Source organism: Chiloscyllium plagiosum, unplaced genomic scaffold, assembly GCF_037043375.1.
Source record: "Chiloscyllium plagiosum isolate Xiang-an unplaced genomic scaffold, Cpla_swu_hap1 HiC_scaffold_26, whole genome shotgun sequence".
NCBI classification, from domain to species: Eukaryota; Metazoa; Chordata; class Chondrichthyes; order Orectolobiformes; family Hemiscylliidae; genus Chiloscyllium; species Chiloscyllium plagiosum.
The window spans coordinates 14,140,622-14,162,070 of NW_028270164.1; the positions used below are offsets into that span (position 1 = coordinate 14,140,622).

General features: G+C 41.7%; 1 protein-coding gene across 2 annotated transcripts; it reads left to right on the forward strand.

Moving 5' to 3' along the window:
* Nucleotides 1-1,216: 1,216 nt before the first annotated feature.
* LOC122563080 (uncharacterized) lies at nt 1,217-15,957 on the forward strand. 2 transcript variants are annotated; one of them, XM_043716486.2, is made up of 7 exons: nt 1,217-1,305; nt 3,595-3,903; nt 4,035-4,358; nt 7,955-8,075; nt 9,473-9,561; nt 10,101-10,153; nt 10,878-15,957. In XM_043716486.2, exons 1-7 carry the CDS (start codon nt 1,269-1,271, stop codon nt 11,187-11,189), a joined length of 1,245 nt encoding a protein of 414 aa, XP_043572421.2. In that variant the 5' UTR covers nt 1,217-1,268; the 3' UTR covers nt 11,190-15,957. The 2 variants fall into 2 exon arrangements, with proteins under 2 accessions (XP_043572421.2, XP_087829620.1); XM_087973494.1 differs by lacking the exon at nt 1,217-1,305 and adding an exon at nt 2,832-2,916.
* The last annotated feature ends 5,492 nt before the right edge of the window (nt 15,958-21,449 follow it).

A 21,449-nucleotide genomic window follows, 5' to 3' on the forward strand; every position in this document is an offset into this window, starting at 1 on the left:
GAACGGTCTTTTAAAAACTGCTGAGTGACAGTCTACCAGGATGTGGCTTTGACACTGAACAAGTCACTTTACAGGATCCCTGACAATTAGATCAGATATTCTTCACTTTGTTAATAACTGCTGTCTTCACTGTTTCATCACAGAATCTAATTTTTCAATCTGGTCCGATTTTTCCAACTGATTCAACAGTGTCCATGTCATTCAGGGGCTGGGGGATCTCTGCTCTCTGTTTCTGACCCTCAGACACTGGTGACCTGACAGCAGAGGGGTTTCATCCCCATTGGGATATTAACCACCAAATGTTTCCAAGTGTTCTCCAGGAGTTTACCCAACGTGTTGTTTCTGTTTCCCAGACAGAGTATTGCGATGGTCCTCGTTGGTTCAGTCTCTGGGTAATGACTCCAGTGACACTCCTTCCATATTAAGGGTTAAGGTGGGGGCACTGCCTTCAGCATTGGGGCTGGGGATGAGCAGGGTTGGTGAAGGGTGTCAGCCCCTTTGACCTGCTCAAAGGTGAAACCCAGCATGGTTCACCAGACTCACTCATCATCAACCATGTCCTGGTGAATACAAAGCCCCATGTCAGTCGGTTCACCAGAGGGATCCTCACCTTGGAATTGAAGCTCACTCCCAGTTACTCAATCACAGCTCACTTCCCCCTGAATTTTCTCTCTGTCGGTTGAGTTTCATTCTCTGCCTGAAATCGGCCCCAGGACCTTTTACTTGGATCTTGTGGAAATGGAGCAGAGGGTGTCCTTCTCCTGCCCATCTAGGAGCTCAGATCCTGACACAATAATTATTCAGCACAGCTGATAGGAGGCATATTCTGCAGACAAAATATTCGAAAGAGTTCTATTTTTAGCTGAAGGCTTAATTTTTGCAAACTAAATCTATGTCTGTCTAAAACTGTAGGTTGAAATTTCCTAACATGGGAGAATGTGCCAGTTGTCATTCAAATGAGATTTCAGTGTACATACTGAGCTTGGGTCAACATTATCCTGAGCACCTGATGCATTAACTGTCTTGATTTCAGAATTTTCTGTTCATTCAATGAAAATTCTTTAGCTCTGTTAAACATAACCAAGGAGAAAATATTCTTGAGGATTAAATTTCACCATCTGGCTCACTGTAGTTTCAGAAGCTGGTTTCCTGTATCCTCTTCCTCATTTAACTTCTTGTAGACATTGCATTACACGCTAACTTCAGTGTGAGAAACAAGAGCTGAGGGAGTGACATCAAGAACTGAACTGATCTTTGAGTATAAAACGATGTGGATTTTGATTCTCCTCATCTGTTCCATTCCCGGTGAGTGACCATCTGAGTTGTATATTCAGATAATCCACACTTGTTGAAATCCACTGTGTTATAAAGTAGAAATGTTTAAATATTTGAAGATACATAATTGGAAAAGGGAGAGCTTGTGACACAATGGGTAACATTGTTATTGCTGTGACAAATGCTGAGAGTTCAATTCTCACAAAAGTACACTTTTCAAAGGAATGTGTCTTCTCACAAAGCCAAACAGGTTCATTTTCAACCTACAAATCCTTCCAACATACAGAGAGCAGGACTGGGTGAGATTCCACATCAGTCTTTTCCAATGCACACTTAAAAATCACACAAAACAAAGTTTTAGTCCAGCAGGTTTATTTGGAAGCACTAGCTTTCAGAGCACTGCTCCTTCATCAGGTGAACACAACCAGCTAATGAAGAAGCAGCTAATGCTTCCAAATAAACCTGTTGAACTATAAACTGGTGTTGTGTGATTTGTCTACCCCAGTCAAACACCGGCACCTCAAAGTCATGGTTATCCAATGCAGAGTGACACCCTTCACATTACAGCAACTGGCTTCAGGCTGGTGACAAGCTGCAGAAAACAGACACAGCATGGACTTTGTCTGCCCCATGTGACTCTAAATATGGGCGCCATTGAAGCTTAAATGAACAAACATAAAAGTACATGAACAACATCACAAAATGTAATAATTCTACTGAACACTTTATAATCATGCTGCAGAGTTCCCAAATAATTTAGAGCGGCATAATGAATTATGAATTAAATTAAAAGGGTACCATAACCTTTCTTTTTAGTGTAAAAAAGCGGCACAATTATTTTAATTTGACTGAAATTTTCAATTTCCAATACACACTGAAAAGTGTATGAGTAATAAGCCCTCAAACAAAACATTTTGAGTTTGCTTTTATTTCTTTTATTTTTGAAGATCAATTCATTAAATATCGCTCTGAGGCTCAGTCACAAAAGGAGATGGTTGGTTTATATTTCTCTTCACTTCGAAAAGCCTTTTTCCTTTCAGTCTAACTTGAATCAAGTTGTTTGCTCTCTTTCAATTCCATTGATTTACATATTACAATGTAACACTGCAATAAAGTTAATGCTCATCATTGCAATCGCTCCATTAATGATAAAGAAATTTTTGGAAGACTCAAGAATAAAATTCTCAGTGTCGCTTTACCCTAGGCTACAGCTCTGTGAATTCTGTTACATGAAAATCCCCTGAAATGTTTTGTGGCTCCGGCCCACCAACTTCATGCAGAATATTTCATGGACAGAAATCTGAAACATGCATCTCTCTGTTTTCACAATTCTCTCTCTTTCAAGGCTTCCTTTTTCCAGTAAGGTCTCTGTCTCCAAACCAGCATCATTTTTAATCATTCACGTATCTCCGTCCCTTTCATCTCAGCTCTCCACCTCTTCACTTACAATTAAAATCCTTTGTTATTTTACTCAAGAATTGTTTGCCACACAAAGGGCAGTTCTCCCAACAAAACTGTTGGTCTGGTATTTATTGAAGTAAAGTCTACCCAGTCATCAACAGGCTTCTCCTCTTCAACACCAGGACGCAATGTGGCAGCGATTTCAACATTTTCTCATGAACCATCTCTCTGGCACAATCAGTAAATTGCTTCTGTTATTTTATTATCCATACAATGACAACAATATGTGATTATAAATAATCCTGCCTTTGCTGCCCTCAAGATCCTCCACATTGATCTCTCTCCCATCGTGAACGGTCCCTTGCTGAACTTTAATTCTCTTCCTTTCCCACTTGAAGCCTCTCATCATCTTGCCTGGGTCACCTGTTGTATCTGCCCCTTTAGCCCTGAAAATGCAGCCCCTGAGCCCACCATGAGTCTCCACACACTCCCCTCTTCTCCCTGGATGAATCCCTCCTTCTCCGGTCGGAGTAAGGACCCTTCAGCACCTGTACCCTCCTTCACACTGATCCTCAGCCGACTCCAACCCAGGCCTGTCACTCAGGCTGCTCTCTGGGGGGGCGGGGGGGGGGGAACAACATTTCGATGATGTCACACACGGTGGAGTTAGAGCCCACAGCGGGCAGCACAAACCCAATTTCAAGATTGTCCCAAAGCTTGACCAGTGGGGTAAGAGAATATCCCGACTGTTTCAATCATTCCCTGGGAATTCGTAACAGCCTGAGGCTCGGATAAGGGTTTATATTAATGATTACATTCATCATGTACTGGATGGAATGTAGCTGATTAAAATGTATCTGTTTGTAATAAGCAATTCTTTCCAGTTAAATCTCTGAAATATTGTCTCCTCATTTTCAGGTGCTTTATGGGCAGAGAAACACGTTACGGGAATTTTGGGAAGAACGATCACAATATCTTGTCATTACGAAGCACGGAGGTACCAATCACACATGAAATATTGGTGTCATGGATGGACTCGTCTGTGTCAGGTTATAGCAACGACAAATTGGCCAAATGGGAGAATATCAATCACTGATCACAAAACACAAGGAATATTTCTTGTCACAATCACGAATCTTCAATGGAGAGATGCAGGATGGTACAGCTGTGGGATCGAGACTCCTGGCCATGACCTAATGTTTAATGTAAAGCTGCACATTTCTGCTGGTACGTGACTCATTTTCTTTTAAATTACTCTCTGCTGATGTGTCTGATCAGTGTTTTATCCAGGAAGAAAAGTGACAAAGTGTTGGGGAATATTTGAATTTTCTCACAGAATAATTGTTTCTTTCCCACAGAAGCTGTGTCTGTTCCTGGATTTCAATATTTATCCCAACCAACTGTCTCATGTTCTGGGGGTTCAGTGACAGTCTCCTGTGAGTCTACCCAGGGATCCCTCCCCATTCACTACACATGGTCTGAGAAGACCCCATCTCAAGATTCAAAGATCTCTTACACCAATAAACTGGATCTACATTGTCAATCCTTCACACAGCAACATCATCAATATTACTGCACAGCCTCAAATACTCAGGGAACAAAACCCAGTGAAATTGTTCATGTCTCAGTCAGCAATGTAAGAGAGAAGAACTGCAGTTACAGGATACAGACCAACAGCATCAGTAAGTGTGATGTAAACAACGTTTGTTTATTATCTCTCTCTGGGAAACTGTAATTGAGAAAATGCACTCCATTTGTTTCATTATCAGTTCTGAACAAAGACAATGGTTTACACTGTACTTTGAAAATGAGCAAGTTCATAAAATCCTACCCACAGCATAGAGAGACCTTGCAACATCTCCAATGATTCCAGCAAATTAAAATAGCATTTGATTGACAGACAATTTGCATTTTTCTAACAGAAGGAATTATTAAATTCAGTCAGTGACTGTTGTGTGCAGATTTAGGACACATATTGGAGACAGATTGGAGATCAGTTGCACAAATGAAATACAGAGGAACCTCAATTATCTGAACGTCGTTGATACTAATTTTGGGTTATCCAAACAGGTTCTCAAGGTCCCGATGCTTTGGTGAACTGTATTATCCAAACATTCGATTATCCAGACAAAACATTCCCTTCCCGAGTCATTTGGATAATTAAGGGTCCTCTGTATATGTAAATATTGCCTGCAGCCATTTCCTGATATGATCTGTTTGAGCTGTCAGAGAAGAAGCAAGTCAGCATCAAGTCGAAGTGACACCCGGGAACTGTATTTGGAACTATCAGCAGCAGCTCATGTGGCTGCACTCTCACTTCTGATGGCAGCATGTTGGGGGTTCCAGTTCCCCTTCGGGGTTAAAATTCAGCTGGATCCCACTGCCCAGCAGAGAGAAGTAATGCTGTGCTGTGGCAGGTGAGACAGTGTCGATGAGGCGATAAACTGAGAACCTGTTCCCCCTTTAGGAATGGCACCATTTGTAAACTATTTACAGAATAGAGGTTCTCCTGGTGTCTGAGCAAGCATTCATTCCTCAATCAATGTTACTAAAAACAATCAGATTTTTGATAGAATGATTTCAATGCTATTGGCTGCTGCAATTTAAGTTTGAGATATTGTTGCATTCCAATTGTTTGTTTCCATCTCCTCAGATCCTGTAATGTACCAAAACCCATCTGATTCATTAATGTCCTTTAGGGAAGGAAATCTCTAGCCTTTCCAGGTCTGGTCTACATGGGCCTTCAGCAATGTGGTTTCTTCTTAAACTGCCCTCTTCAAAAGGTTTAGAAAGTCACTTAGTCAGGTGTAATTAGGAATGGGCAACAAAAGCTGGCCGTTAAAGACCAAAAGATAGAGAATTAACAGTTTATTTGTTGCAGAAATAATTCACATAAAACACACCCAAGCCGTATTGTCTGTGTACCCCTTGGAGATGGGGAACCTCATCTGTCTACCTCATGGATCCTTATGGATCAGTTGATGGAAAATCTTTGGTGGGTTATGTGTCTATAGATGAGGTTTCCCATTATTCCTGCAAGCTCAGAAAACCCCCTCAAGAGGGTGGAAGTGACCACTGTCTATGTCAACAAGTGACAGCTCCATGTGAAACCCGTGGTTTTAAACAAGTGGGATATCTGGGTCGTAGTTACCAGCCCAAACCCTTTAACAAACCCCAATGGAACACACCAACTCTCAGATTCAGGGAAAAAAGTAACCGGGATCGTCATTGTGTGTAACCACAGGAGATGGGAGAGATACTAAACAGAAGAGGAAGTGCTGAAAGTCTCAAAATGCATAACAAGAGATAAATCTCCAAGATCCGATCAAGTGTCATCCAGACCAATGTGGGAAATTAGGGAAGAAATTGTGGGGCCCCTAACAAAGCTATTTGTATCATCCACAGTCACAGGTGAGGTGCTGGAGGACTGGAGGGTGGCTAATATTATTCATTTAGTTAGGAAAGGCTGTATGAAGGAGCCTGGGAATTATAGATCTGCAAGTCTGACAGTAGTGGTGGGTAGGTTGTTGGAGGGGAAATTGAGAGATTGCATGTATATCCATTTGGAGAGGCACAAACTGATTAGGTATCATGCATTGGAAATCGTGTGTTACAAACTTGATTGAATTTTTTGAGGACGTAACTAAAAAGGTTGATTAGGGTAGAGCAGTAGGCAAGGGTTCACATGGTGGACAAAATAAAGTTAGGTAACATGGGATTCAGGGTGAGCTTGCCAATTGAATACAAAATTAACTTGATGGCAGGAGACAGAGGGTAATGGTGGAGGGTCATTTTTTTCGATTGGAGATGTGTGACCAGTGGTGTTCTGCAGGGATCGGATTAAGTTATCTAACTGATTTGAATGAGAATTTAGAAGACATGGTTAGCAAGTTTGTGGATGACACCAGAAATTGGTGGTATTGTTGACAGTGATGAATGTTTAGGGTGGCACGGTGGCACAGTGGTTAGCACTGCTGCCTCACAGCGCCAGAGACCCGGGTTCAATTCCCGCCTCAGGTGACTGACTGTGTGGAGTTTGCACGTTCTCCCCGTGTCTGCGTGGGTTTCCTCCGGGTGCTCCGGTTTCCTCCCACAATCCAAAGATGTGCAGGTCAGGTGAATTGGCCATGCTAAATTGCCCGTAGTGTTAGATAAGGGGTAAATGTTGGGGTATGGGTGGGTTGCGCTTCGGCGGGTCGGAGTGAACTTGTTGGGCCGAAGGGCCTGTTTCCACACTGTAATGTAATGTAAAATGTAATGTTATCTATGATTACAAAGGGATCTTGCTCAATTGGGCCAATTAGCTGAGGATTGGCAGATAGAGTTTCATTTGGATCAATGCGAGCTATAGCCTTTTGGTAAAATGAACAAAGACAGGACTTATACAATTAAAGGTAGGGCCCTGGGTAATGCTGTCGAACAGAGACCCGCGGATCTTTGAAATTTGCATCACAGGTAGACAGGGTGGTTAAGAAGGTATTTAGTATGCTTACCGTCATTGCTCAGACCAATGAGTGTTGGAGTTGGAACATCACGTTGAGCTTGCATAGAATGATGGTGAGGCCACTTTTGGTTTCGTGTGTACAGTTCGAGTCACCCTGCTTCAGGAAGGTTATTATTAAATTGAAGAGGTTTCAGAAAAGATCAACTAAGATGTTGTCGTGATTGGAGGGTTTGAGTGATAAGGATAGGCTGGGACTTTTTCCACTGGATCGGAGAAGGTTGAGAGGTGACTTTATAAGAGGGTAATAAAATCATGAGGTGAATAGCAAAGGTTTTTAATCATGAGGCAGAGTGAGTTCAAAGTGAGGAGGTATATTTTTAAGATGTGAGGAGAATAATGGAAAAGGGACCTGAGGTGCCACACGTTCACACAGAGGGTGGCTCATTTGTGGAATGAAATGGCAGAGGACATGGTGGATGAAGCTGGAGTTACAACATTTAAACGACATTTGATTAGATACATGAAGAGAAAAGGTTTGGAGTGACATGAGCCAAACGCAGAAGAGTGGTACTAGTTTATTTTGAGAAACTTGTTGGGCACTGATGCGTTGAACAGAAGGGTCTCTTTCCGTGCTGACCATGACTCTAACATTTTCAGCAGAGTTAGACCACTGATAGGTGTCATTGTTACCATGGAAGGGGAATTGATGCAAAACTCCATGATATCAAATGGGCTTTTCCCCAAGTAATGAGGTTCCATTTGTCCATGAGGTTCTCTTGGGTAACTACAAGTGAAAAGGAGACTAATCTGAACATCATTTCCTTGTTTCAACAGGTGAACAATATACTTGTGCTGTTTCTTCAACAACATCACCAGGAACTGCACATTCCCCAAATTCAAGTGGAAGTTCCTCTGCCAGTCTAACCCGACTCTCCGGAAATAATTCCCATGAAACGTATGATATTATCTTTTTCATTCCATATGTGAGGTTTACAATATTTTTGAACAATTTTGGCGAAACGTGTCAAAGCCTTTTGTTGTTTTGGAAATGAAAATGGTGCTGGGTTTATATTGGGCTCCTGTGTTAGTTCTATATTAAAGGTTCAATTGTTTTTGAAAAGCACAAATGGAAAATAATTGTTTCTATTTTGTTGGCCCTCAGATGGCATTGCTCAGCTTCATTACTTCACCATTAAACTACATCATGTGTGATGTCCCCTGCTTGCCAAACGTACCTTGCTGCTGTGATCTTCAGTGACGTTTCAGGATAGTTTCAATCCTGCTGGTGAAAAGGAAGGTTTGAAGTGATATCTCTGCACAGGGACAGATAGCTTGCAGCGTTAGGCTTTAGACTGAGCTCATCAGCCTGAGCTGTTGGAAATAAGCTGCAGGAACTGCAAGTGTGATATAAACACTGAGGAAATAATTCTTGAATGTTACAATGGTGATGAAGAGAAAGTGCCACTTAAGTGTCAGTCAGAAATGGAGAATATTGGAAACGCAGTGTGATTTAGTCCACATTTGGGCAGAAATAGTTCAGTGCAGAATTCTTCACAATTCTAGTCCACACCCGAAGCAACCCCCAGATACTGTCTGATCATACCTTTCCAGCAACTTCTGTTTTTCATTCAGGTCTCCAGCACATGTTATTCATTTGTTTTTAAACAGATAATACTCTGGTGATTCAAAAAGCATTGAAAGTTTATAAATTTTATTTGCGGTCCTATCTATATGTCTATTGTGTAAGTTTGTGTAAATGAAGATCATCGGAATCTAACATCCATTATCAAACCTGTTGTTGCTAATTTTTAGTGGCCATCCAGTGTTCTTTTATTCCATTTTTACTGAGTGAAATTTACCACATCTTAAAAAGACTCTGTGGTGGTACACTCACCTTCTATGCCAGAGATTGTGAGTTCACTTCCTCTTCAGAACCATGGGCACATTATCAATGCTGAGTCTCTAGTGCAGTACTGAGGGAGTGCCATGCTATTGTGGTACTATATTCCCTGTGTGATGAATCCAGACCCCATCTCCCCGTCTCAGGGGAACGTGACAGATCTCATGGTGATATTTGTGGAAGAGTAGGGCTGTTCTCCCTGGAGACCTGGGCAATACTTTTCCCTTAACAATTCCAAATTGCATGATCAGTCATCTGATTATTGTTTGTTGGAACATACTGTGTGCAAATTGAATACCATGTTTGCCTAAAAAACATGTAATATTTCACTTCCTGCATTGTTTTTGGATGTCCTGAGGTCATGAAAGTGTTTCTTAATATATTTCTTGCATCAAATGGCCTAGAATCGATTGTGAACTAAGACTGTCCCTTTTCTATTCTCAATATCCCAGTCTGGTTTACGTTGTGGTCGGTGTACTGGGGGCCATTCTGGTTGTTTTTGGTGTTGCTCTACTTTTGTACCTGAGACAAATCAACAAGGGTGAGTTTTTATTTCTCTTCAATTGTTTCATTTACCTCAATAGCTTGTAGTTGAGAATAGTAAGTATATCAGACTTGGATCTTCTAATGGCTAGAGATCTGATATTCCAGTACAGTCAGGAGCTGCATGTGGGAACTCTGCAGAATCTCCATCCTAGCAGACGCTGAAGGGATTGCCCTGAAAATTGAATGTTCCACTTGGCAATTCCTCAAACCTGGGACCATTCATTTAATTCAGAGATTTTCAATAAGATTCAGTAAAATCATTACTCAGTAAAAGTTAGTGGCCAAATAAATGAGTGGCCAAATGTCTGAGTAACTGTTGAACTAACCCCATACTTACTTCACATGTCCCGAACTATATCTTCTCAAGCCTCCTTCCACCCCTCAGACCCATGTTGGGAATTGTGTTGTGATGGTGATGAATGAAGTTCAGTGCATACAGGATTATGCACACTGCAAAACATGTTCAGTTTGAAGATTTTGAACATCCAGCATTCCTGTCAAATTAGCTTGAACAATTCAATTGTAATGTTTCAGGTACACTCTGCATCATGTGTCAACAAAGAGATAAGTCTCTTAATAATGACCAGGTAAGGATGATAAAAATTAAACTGTTTAGAAATTTGCAGAACATAGAAAATGTCTGTGCTGGAAATCCTGTTTGGTCCATATAGTGCATGTTAGCTCTTATCCTCCTCACAAGATTTCCTGAACTCCTTTTCATCTAACCCTATCAATTTCCAACTCCTGCTTTCTTCACATGCTTATCAAATTCTCTCTCAAATATCACAATGCAACTTGACTCAACTCCTCCCTTCGAAAAAAAATAGAAAATTCAGGAGAAACCTTGTTATCCGAAGAATGTCAGAAAGTGGAACTTATTGCCATTAGGGGTCCTTGAGACAAATATTGTAAATCCATTCAGAGGGGCAGCTGGATAAGCACAGGAGGATGAAATGAATAGCAAGATATATCAATGAGATTGGATGAAAATGGATAGAGGAGGCTCAAGAGGAGAAGGGCTTTTAGCCAAAACATCAACTCTCCTGCTCCTCGGATGCTGCCTGACCTGCTCTGCTTTTCCAGCACCACACTTGCAACTCTAATCTCAGCATCTGCAGTCCTCACTTTTGTCTAGTCAAGTGGAGAATTATTTTACTACTGGGTTGAAATGCTTGTTCTACACTGGAAGTGATTTATAATATCTTCTATTACTGTATATTGATTAAGAATCATCAAGAATTTGCTTTCTCTTCGTAATGACACAAATCACTCATTCAAGTGAATGAAAAATATGTTTTTCTTCCATTTTAGGAATTGGTGCCAGTGGAAGAGAACTTGGTATATGCAAACATAAACCACATTCAAAGGAACACAGCAGAAAGACAGAGAGAGAGAGGAAGCAACTTGAATAATGATGAAATCACCTACACAGCATTGGAATTTCAAAAGAAATCATCATCACTGAGAGGTGGGCTGGCAATGCACACAGGTGACAACTCAAACAGTGTCACCTACAGTGACCTCAACTTTCCAAACCAGCCGCCAAAGGGGAATAAAAAAGCCCCAATGCACAACATCCCTCAAGAATCTGGCAGGGACGTTTATGCTGATATTGCTTTTTAGGAAAACCATGATGAGATATTTGTACTGTTCATTTTTCCTTCTTACTTTACAATGCAGTTGTATTGAATTTTGCCTGTTGTAAGCTGCCCACACATTTACATTGTCCAACTCCTTAGGATTTGATCCCAACAATTCCATGCTCTTTCCAGTTTGGTTTCCTCAGCAAATGGAATCAATTTACCTTCAATTCCCAAGTCCGGGTCATTTGTATAAAATAACAAGACTAGAACTCCAAATACCAAGGTGTTTGTCAACCCAATCAGTCCCCATCTCCCTGTTTCCCCTCTCTAACCTCTGAGTCACAGATTCCAGGTTGGAGCCCCATTCCCAGAGCTAAGTTCAAAAATCAAACTTGACGTGCTAGCATGGCACTATGGGACCCTAATGATTGTGTGACACAGACCTTGCACATTTTTAAAAAGAGATGCAAAAGTTAAAGTTTTTGTTCCACTTTCATCAGGACTAAGCCACAAGAAACCAAACTTCAAAAGGGAATATCAATATAAACAGCATGAGAAGGGAGTGCAAATTGTTTGGATAATGGTTGACATGGAGATGCAGCAGGAACTGTTAACCAGCAAGCTTAACTGATTAAACTCAGACCAGCCAAGTAGGCTCTGATTCGTTCAGGCTGCAATGATTAGCAAAGTGCATGATTCTCTCCTCAATTAAAGAGGTGAGATGTACAGACATATTCATTTTCCTGGAAAGAACAGGGCCCTCAGTAGTAATATATGTAATTTCTAGCCTGCACAAATGAATCACACTGCAAGCCCAGTGGATAATCTGAAACTGGGGTTTCCGGTGTGTTACTGTGCTCAGGTGGGATTGTTCAATATTGTTCAACAGCAGCATCATGTCTAATGTTGGATATGTCACCCTGGGATTACAGTATGGGCTCGTTAACATGGTTGCCTCACTGCTGGCCTGCAGTGTTGTCTGATATAGTCAGCCTACACCCTTGGCATCACAGCAACATTAAAGCTGGTATTCCACAGTGTTTCTGGATTATAACAATTGGGAAATGGGACTGGTTGGATATTGGGTTGAAGAGGGATTTAACATGTGATTGCTGGAAAATTGTCAAAGGTCAAGTCAAACTGCTTTTTTTGGCTGTGTACTGGAAAAGGAAATAATTTTGGGAAGTAGGCAATCTAAAGCTTTTAAAAGAAATTGTATTTGTCTAAATGTCTGAACAAATTTGAAGAGAAATCCTCAGCCTTATCCTGTTGTCTGAATTTATCTCACCCACAAACCCTCTGCAGAGCTGTGGGCAATGATGTAAAGGTGCCAGTGTTGGACTGGGGTGGACAAAGTCAGAAGTCACACAAACCAGATTATAGTCAAACAGGTTTACTGAGATCACAAGCTTTTGGAGCAATGGTCCTTCAGGTGAAGTCACCTGATGAAGGAGCAGCGTTCCGAAACCTCTGGGCACAATCTTCTCTGTCCAGAGGTGGTAGGCATGGGAGGTGGCAAGTGAGCTTTATTCGCTTGTATGGTGGGGCACCTCACCTAGCCACTTCTCCACCCTGGGTTGAATTTGTATCACAGCAGGAAAGTCCAAGCTCCAACAACACCAGCCCACCACCAAGTGAGACCCTTAAGTGCCCATTCCGTCCCCAGGTAGGACACAAAGAGCGAACGGTGTGTGGGGTGTGGCATGTGGGGTGTGGGATGTGTGTCCAATGAGATGTATCTTGTCGAATAAGCAAAATGTATTTATTGCATTTATTGCAACTCTTTAGAATTTAGAATAGACTTCACATTTCTTTAAAGAAGGTCGTGAGGTCACCTAGCCTCAGTTGTTACTTCACTCCCTCACCAAGTCATTATGATATATCAGTCAGTAATGATTCTTGCATTCAATTAAATGTTAACCCTTTCAGACCCTTCCATACCTATATACAACATCTCCCACAGGTTTTGTTTTTGCATCAGTATTATTATTATTATGTATTTATTTGCAATTACATTTAGCACTACCCCAGCTCCCTCCAGAATCTTTGACTTGACAAGTTCAGATGCTGAGGAGGGTTTGTTTTGTTATTCATTCGTGGGATGTGGGGTTGCTGGCTAGTCAGCATTTATTACCTGTCCCTAGCTGCCCTTGGGATGATGGTGGTGAGCTACCTACTTGAATTACTGCAGTCCCTGTGCTATAAAAGAGACCCACGATGCCGACAGGAAGGGAATGCCAGGAATTTGACACAGCAACACTGATTGAATGGCGATGATGAGTGGCTTGGAGGGGAACTTGCAGGTGCTGGTGTTCACATGTATCTGCTGCCCTTGCCCTTGCAGATGGAAGTGGTTGTGAGTTGAGAAGGTGCTGTCTGAAGATCTTTGGCAAATTTCCAGTGCATCTTGTGGATAGCAAATACTGCTGTGACCGAGTGTTAGTGGTGGAGGGATTGGATGTAAGTGGGCCCTACGTCCTGGATGGTGTCAAGTTTCTTGAGTGTTGTTGGAGCTGAACACATCCAGGCAAGTGGGGAGCATTCCATCAGATTCCTGCCTTGTGCCTCTGTCTCTAACCAAGTTTGTGCCTTGTAGCCTATGGGGAGTCAGGAAGTGAGTTAGGGTTACTGCAGTACCTGGAGAAGTGAGGTTGATAAACAGCAGGTCCTGCAAAGCAGAAGGGTCATCTCAGTTAACCTCGTGGACAGCGGTCTTCCCTGTTTCTTTTCCCTCCACCCGTAGCACCAATGTTTTTGTCTATGTCAGTCTGCATGTGTGTGTGTAGGGACTGCATCATAAGGAGGTTAGGGTTTTACTTGGTTGAGTTGAATGTCAACAATTTGTAGTTGTTTATTTGTGGTTAGAATCTATTTATTTGCAATAAATAGCAACTCCTGTTAAATCTTGTTGAAATAGGCAGGTAATTTGGAGAATTTTTGCATACTTTGATAAAATCTTTCGTTTCTGTGGTGAATCTGGGAGTTGGGATTTTGAGTTTCAGTGTTCTACCTCAGTGAGGCTAGAGATTTCCTTCCAGAATTATGAGAATAGAAAGTGGCTGTCTTAGACTGTCTTTGTTACGGTCTGAGATCCTTTACGAAACTGGAAAACCTCTCATTTCACGTACTTTTTTTTGTACAAGATGTCCACCCTTTCTTTGCAGCATCTTGACTTTGTAGACATTGCTTATCTTTTCTTAATAGTGTCTTCCAGGGAGTTTTATGCACCACATCTCCAATTTGTATCAGTGGATTTTTGTTCTCAATTCACCTGTATATCTGCACCAAAGCAGACAGACATTTTACTTCAACTTTGTTTCGTTTAGAGGTTCTGTTCATCATCAATGATTAAATTATTGCAGAAATTGTTTGTTTCCATGCTATACAGTTCTATGACTCCATAAGTCAATTAACTGTCTTCCTTGGTTGTCTTACCTGAAGACTCCTATTTTTTTGAGATGATATCCATTATGTTTGTTGAGACTCTTCTTTGGAAGTTAAGGAGGTCAGATATTCTACATGACCCTTTCCCTTAGTCTTCACCTCAGAAGCTAACTTGAATTTGCTGTATGTAATTGTTCACGCCGCTAAGTTGTAATATAACTCAATTCAGTCTCCGTTGTGTCAGTTGTCTGAAGTGGTATGCACTATTCAGTTGTTGCTTCTTCGTTTTCCTTACTTCTTGAACTTTGCTGTCAATTAGAATTTCAACTCCTTTCAGTGTTGATTGCAGTGGATTCTTTTATTTTGCCAAGCCAGTTTGTCACAATTTTTCATCTAATTGATAGTATAAAACAAACTTTTATTCCTGCATAATTAACTTTGGGGGATTCTGCTTTTTTTTTCCTCTTCTCCCCCATGATCTTAAGGAGCCCTCCAAAATCCTCTACTGGTTGCTTTTTTTGTGTGTTTTTGACTGGACTTGCCTAGTCCAGCTATTCTTTGACATGTTGGTGTTTAACCATTTTCAGCATAAAAATGAGATTCTGGTTAAGACACTCCTTTCTGCTCAGATTAAGAATCCCTGTTACCAAACTGTGTTTTCTAATAGTTGTAATACTATAATCTGTGAAGCATCACTGGAGTCGAAATGTTTATCTCTACAAATGATGCCAGTCCTGCTTTACTTCTTCAGCATTCGCTGTTTTTATTCCAGATTTCCAGCACCTATTTTGTATTTACTTTTCTAATATCTGATGTTGCTTATGGTGGAGTGACACAAATAGTATACTTTTAATGCTAGGTGTAAAGTCCCTTAGGCTATGTGGTTATATTCAAATCAGATGTCATCAGTGTTTATTCTGCAAAAGCTTGCCATGTCATCAGATTCTGACACTTCCCATTATATGTAACTTGAAATTCACAAGGCTGACAAAAATGTGAGCATGCCAAATCATTTGGTCAGGTCACCAATCTCTCTGTAGGAAAACTTTGGGTTTATCTTCTACAGCAGAATTTTCGACCTCGTTTACCTCTTTGTTTGGGTAGTTCTTTGATCATTTGCTTTGTTGTGGCTGCATTGTACTTTGTTATAAATGTTTTTGAAAGAGATGACATTGATTCTAATAGCATTTAGTTTTAAAGCTGGGTACCAGTTTGTGTTAATGAGGTTTCGCTGCACCACAATGTTGGCAAGGAGTTCACATATCTGCCCCAACCACAGCATTGGCTTATCATGTATCTTTTTTCTGATTCTGTATATGAAGAGTAGAATGTATTCTGAAGGTCTGACGGATGGAGTTTGATCTTCTCCCCTGAGGATTGATTGGTGTTCACCTGCAATAAAAATTCATCAGTAATGACTACAACATTTTGGTTCCTTATGAATTCTAACTTTAAATCAGCATTGTATACTTCTTCACTGATTTGTAGGGGTCATAAACAAATCATCAAAGAGTCCCCTGCAGTCTGCATTCTTCCACTAAATCTCAATCTTCCAAAATTTTATTAGTTCCAAGGTGGAAAGATTGTCAAAGGCTTGTAATATCTCTGCTAATGTGAGTGTTGTTTTTCTTTCTCCCTTTTAGTGAACTATATTATCATTGGTTATAGTCCCATTTTGTTTCCCCTGTAGCACATTCGGTCCATGCTGGTCAGAAACAAGTTCTAACCATTCTAATCTGATTTTCCACCACTTGGCTCATAGCTTTGTCATTACAAATGCACATCTAAATACTTCTTTAAAATACGATAAGTATTCCTGCTTCTACCACCTTTCCAGTTTCCCAGCATCCTCCAGGTGAAAATGGTTTTTCTCCTCTCTCAGCACGGTGGCTCAGTGGTTATCACTGCTGCCTAACAGCACCAGGAGCCCGGGTTCAATTACGACCTCTGGCAACTGTCTGTGTGGAGTTTGCACATTCTCCCTGTGTCTGCATGGGTTTCCTCCGGTTTCCTCCCACAGGTTAGGTAAATTGGCCGTGCTAAATTGCCCGTAATATTAGGTGCAGGGGAATGGGTCTGGTTGGGTTGCTCTTCGGAGGGTCGGTGTGGACTTGTTTGGCCAAAGGGCCTGTTTCCACACTGTGACGAACCTAATCTAATTTTTAAACCTTCTATTCCTTCCCTTAAATCTACACCCCGGTCATCAATCCCTCCATCAAGGAGAAAGAATTCTTCCTGTCTATTTTATCTATACCCCTCAATTTTATGCATCTCAATCATGTCACCTTTCAATCTACTCTGCTCTAAGGAAAACAACCCCACTCTGTCCAAACTCTCTTCATAAAAGAAAACTCTCCAGCCCAGGCAATATCTTGGTAAATCCTCTCTGCACACTCTTTCATACTATCACATCCCTCCTATGATGTGGATTCCAGATCTGCTCTTCGACTCTGGCCTAGCCAAAGTTTTATACCGCTCCAGAAAAAAAAACCCTGCTCTTAAGCTTAATACCTCAGCTAATAAAGACAAGTATCCCATAAGGCCTTCTTAACCACTTTATCCAGCTGTCCTGCTATCTTAAGAGACTGGTGTCCTTATATACCAAGCACCCTCTGATCCTCGGTTCTTCCCAGGATCCTACTGTTCATCATTAATTCTCTTGCCTTGTTTCCTGCCCAAGTGCATCACCTCCCATTTATCCGGAATAAATTCCGTTTGCCATTGATCATCCCATCTGAGCAGGATTGAGTGTAGTCACAAATGTTTAAATTTATGACTACATTCAATACTCATAATAATAAGTATATGTTTCTTTTGAAGTCCTCTGAGTTATCATCATGTTAGTCACATTGATTCTGTTAAATTAAATAACATCACATGCTGATCACCATGTTGCCATCATATCTTGTAAATGTGTGGGTTCTTCAGAGATTTCTGCATGTGTGTGCGTGCGAGAGAGAACGAGAGTATGGCCTAATTCTGGTCTAAAGAAAGAGAGTAAACAAGATGTAATTTATTGCATTCCTTCAACTATTTACAGATCATATAAATAGACTCAATGTTACGACAAAAACTAGTGGAATTAGCCTGAGGTCTGACACACACAAGATCCTGCTCAACCCTCCCATCTCAAAGCATCAAAGTGTGGTAGTGTGTATTGCACTCAGTCAGTTCTAACCCTTACCAGCAATCCCTGGATCTACTGAGAATTACCCCCAGCACCACATCCCTAATGCTCCATACACCTTCTCTATATTAACCCCATCCTGCAAGACTCCACCTCTCCACTGGATAATATTTTGTACTGGGGGGGCCTGGAGATTTGTCATTGCCCTGTAACAGACATGACCTTCCCCGTGGCACTGCCAAATTCAGATGCTGCTGGTCTCTGATTAACCAGGATATGCCTCCACTCAGGTCCTAACTCCAGCAGAAAGCCCAGCTTCGCAGACTGTCATGATTTGGAAGTGCCGGTGTTGGACTGGGGTGGACAAAGTTAAAATTACACAACACCATGTTGTATTCCAACAGGTTTATTTGGAAACACCAGCTTTTGGAGCGCTGCTCCTGATATCACAAGAATGTGGTACTCTTTCCTGTAAACGCTCTTATAAAACATGAACTTATTTCAAAACTGGGACATTCCCGACTCTCAGATATTTCTCAACTGTACTTGTTACAGTAAGTTCTATTACTTTCTCTGATTGGAAATGAAACTTTCATTTGTGGGAAGCCAATGAAGCAATTTCTGGAAGAGGATTCTGGACTCAGAATCACATGGCAGCCGAGTTAATTCATAAAATTAACACATTTAGTAATAAATGCCAAAGACTTTTCATGTCCACTTGACCTAGTTTTTAATAAAAGAAAATCCATTCCGTGTCAGGACTAGACGTGGTAAATGCAGAAAAGGTGTTCCCAATGATCAGAGTATCCAGAACCAGGGTGCAGTCGAACAACAGGACTAGGCCATTTCGGACTCAGATGAGGAGACATGTCATCATCCAGAGGGTGGAGAGCACTTGAATTCTCTGCCACAGAAAATGGCTGAGATCAAAACATTGAAAGTTGAACCTGAGGGGCAACTTATGTTTAAAAACACAGGGTGGTACGCATATGGAATTAGCTGCCAGTGGAAGTGGTTGAGGCGGGTACATTAACAACATTTAAAAGGCATTTGGGCAAATACATGGATAGAAAAGGTTGAGATGGCTATAGGCCAAGTGCAAGGAAATGGGGTTAGCATGGATAGACATTTTGGTCAGAAAGGGCCTGTCTCCGTGCTGTAGAACTCCATAACTCTAAGGAGTAAGGCATAGTTCTTACAGCTAAACGGATCCAAGGATATGGGGAGAAAGTGGGAACAGGTTACTGAATTGGATGATCGGCCATGATCATATAGAATGATGAAGCATGCTTGAAGGGCTGAATGGCCTATTCCTACTCCTATAATCTGTATTTTTAAACAAGCGTTTCACTTCAGGGCGAGCTTAAAAATAATGTAATGTTGGGGATAGAAAGGTCTAACCGCTGGGAAAGCAGCAAACTAGATGATAGGATGATCTTGGCAGTGGTCCAGGAGCCTCTCGTGCCAAGGCTACCAGGTAATTGTTTGGGATGAAAACAGAAATAGCTGGCAAATCTCAGCAGGTCTGGTAGCATCTGTGGGAAGAAAGCAGAGTTAACGATTTGAGTCAAGTGAAAACTGATATCAGCTGGAAAAGTGGTATTTATGCTGAAAGTGAGGTGAGGTGGTGGGATGATGGAAGAGGTGACAGAATAGGAGCCCAGAGAGGAGAGATATGAAAGAGGGTAGGCAGAATGTTCCCATTTACCACCAGTTCATCTGAGCTCATCCTCACTTTGAACAACGTCTTCTTTAGCTCCTCTCACTTTCTTCAGGTCAAAGCTGTGGTCACACCCACATGGACCCTAGTTATGCCTGTCCCTTTGTGGGGTATGTGGAACATTCCTTGTCCCAGTCGTACTCTGGCCTCCATGCACAACTCCTTCTCCGAAACATTGATGATATCATCACTGCTGTTTCACTCTCTCATCCAGAATTGGAAACGTTGATCAATTTCCACCCAGCCGTCACTTTTGCCTGGTCCATCTTGGACTCCTCTGTTTCCATTTCTGCGATAGGCTGGTCACCAGTATAAACCCATGGTTACCTTAACTATATATCCTCGAACCATGCTTCCTATAAAAACTCTATTCCATTTGCTCAGATTCTCCATCACATCTGTTGCAATGCTTTGACAAAGAGAGCCTCTGAAACGTCCAACTTCCTCCTCAATCTAAGGATTCCACAGCTGTACGGTTGATAAGGCCCTCAGCCCTATCCAACCCAACTTCTACACTTTTGGCCTCATATCTTCCCTTTCCACAACAATAGGGTCCCCCTCATCCTCACCTACCATCCCACCAGCATCCACATCCAAAGAATCCTAAGCCACCATTTGTATCACCTCTAACAGGATGCCACCACCAGACACGTGTTCTCCTCGCTTCCCTTATCAGTATTTTGCAGGGACCGTTCACTCCACGACACCCTGGTCCACCCCTCCTCCACTCCCAACATCGTCCCTCACCCCAACATCACCTTCCCCTGCAGCAGGTGTAACACCTAACAGTTTGCTTCCTCCCTCCTCATGATCCAAAGCCCCAGACACACCTTCCAGGTGAAGCAGTGCTTTCCCTCAATCTAGTCTATTCTATGTACTGCTTACAATGTGGTCTCCTCTGCACTGGGGAGATGAAACGTAGACTGGGCAACCACTTTACAGAACACCAATCTTCTATCCACAACAATGACTCCAAGCTCCCTGTTGCCTAGCACCTCAACACACCGTGATCTCTGGCCAACGTTTCTGTTACAAGCCTCTACCCCCCCTCCCCATTTTGCCTTCAGCATAGCCATCACTTTTTTCCAAGCTGCTATCAGTTCTGATGAAGAGCCACTGGATTCAAACCAGTAACTCTGCTTTCTACCCACAGATGCTGCCGGCAGTTTCTGTTTTTGCTTCAGATCTCCACCATCCACTCCTTTGTTCCACTTGTCTATTAGGCACAACAGTAGTCTCTCTTTTGATAAATCGCCAATGGAGCCGAAAGTTCATCCTTTATCACTGCTAACAACGGTGGGCACTGATTTTAAAGATTCTTTTAATAGTGTCCCTATCTCTGGGTCAAAAGGTTCATGTTCAGCCTGTTTCAGAGACATGACTGAACAAGTTGATTAGAAATATTTTCCTTTTTAGAATAAAAAAGAGTATTTGGGGTTTTCAATTTGAGTTTGGGTTAGTTTGGTTTAATTTGAGTCAATTGTTTTATTTATTTAAATGATAGAAAGGAAGATTGGTGGTTGTCCTGAATAGACACAGCAGTTGTTTCCAGGGATATATCCCACGCAAGAGCCAGAAATGGTCCTTCCTTCCAATTACTTTTAAAGGCCACAAAATCCTTCCAAGGTGTATATATATCATAGAATCCCAACAGTGTGGAAGCAGGCCCTTCAGCCCAACAAGTCCACACTGACCTCCAAACCACCCAAACCCATTCTCCATTACTCTACATTTCCCCATGCACTCAACCCACACCTCCCTCTACACTATGGGCAATTTAGCATGGCCAATTCACCTAACCTGCACATCTTTGGACTGTGGGAGGAAACCCACACAGACACGGAGGAAATGTGCAAACACCACACAGACAGTCATCTGAGGCTGGAACCGAACCCTGGGTCCCTGGTGCTGTAAGGCAGCAATGCTAACCATTGAGCCACCATTGCCCAGTACATTGCCCGGCACTTTCAATGTGAACTTTTCTCCTAATTATATATTTTGGAAATGATATCCTTCATTTTATTTTCTTGTCTATGAGCAGGCATTTTGAATTTTATTCTGCACTGGCT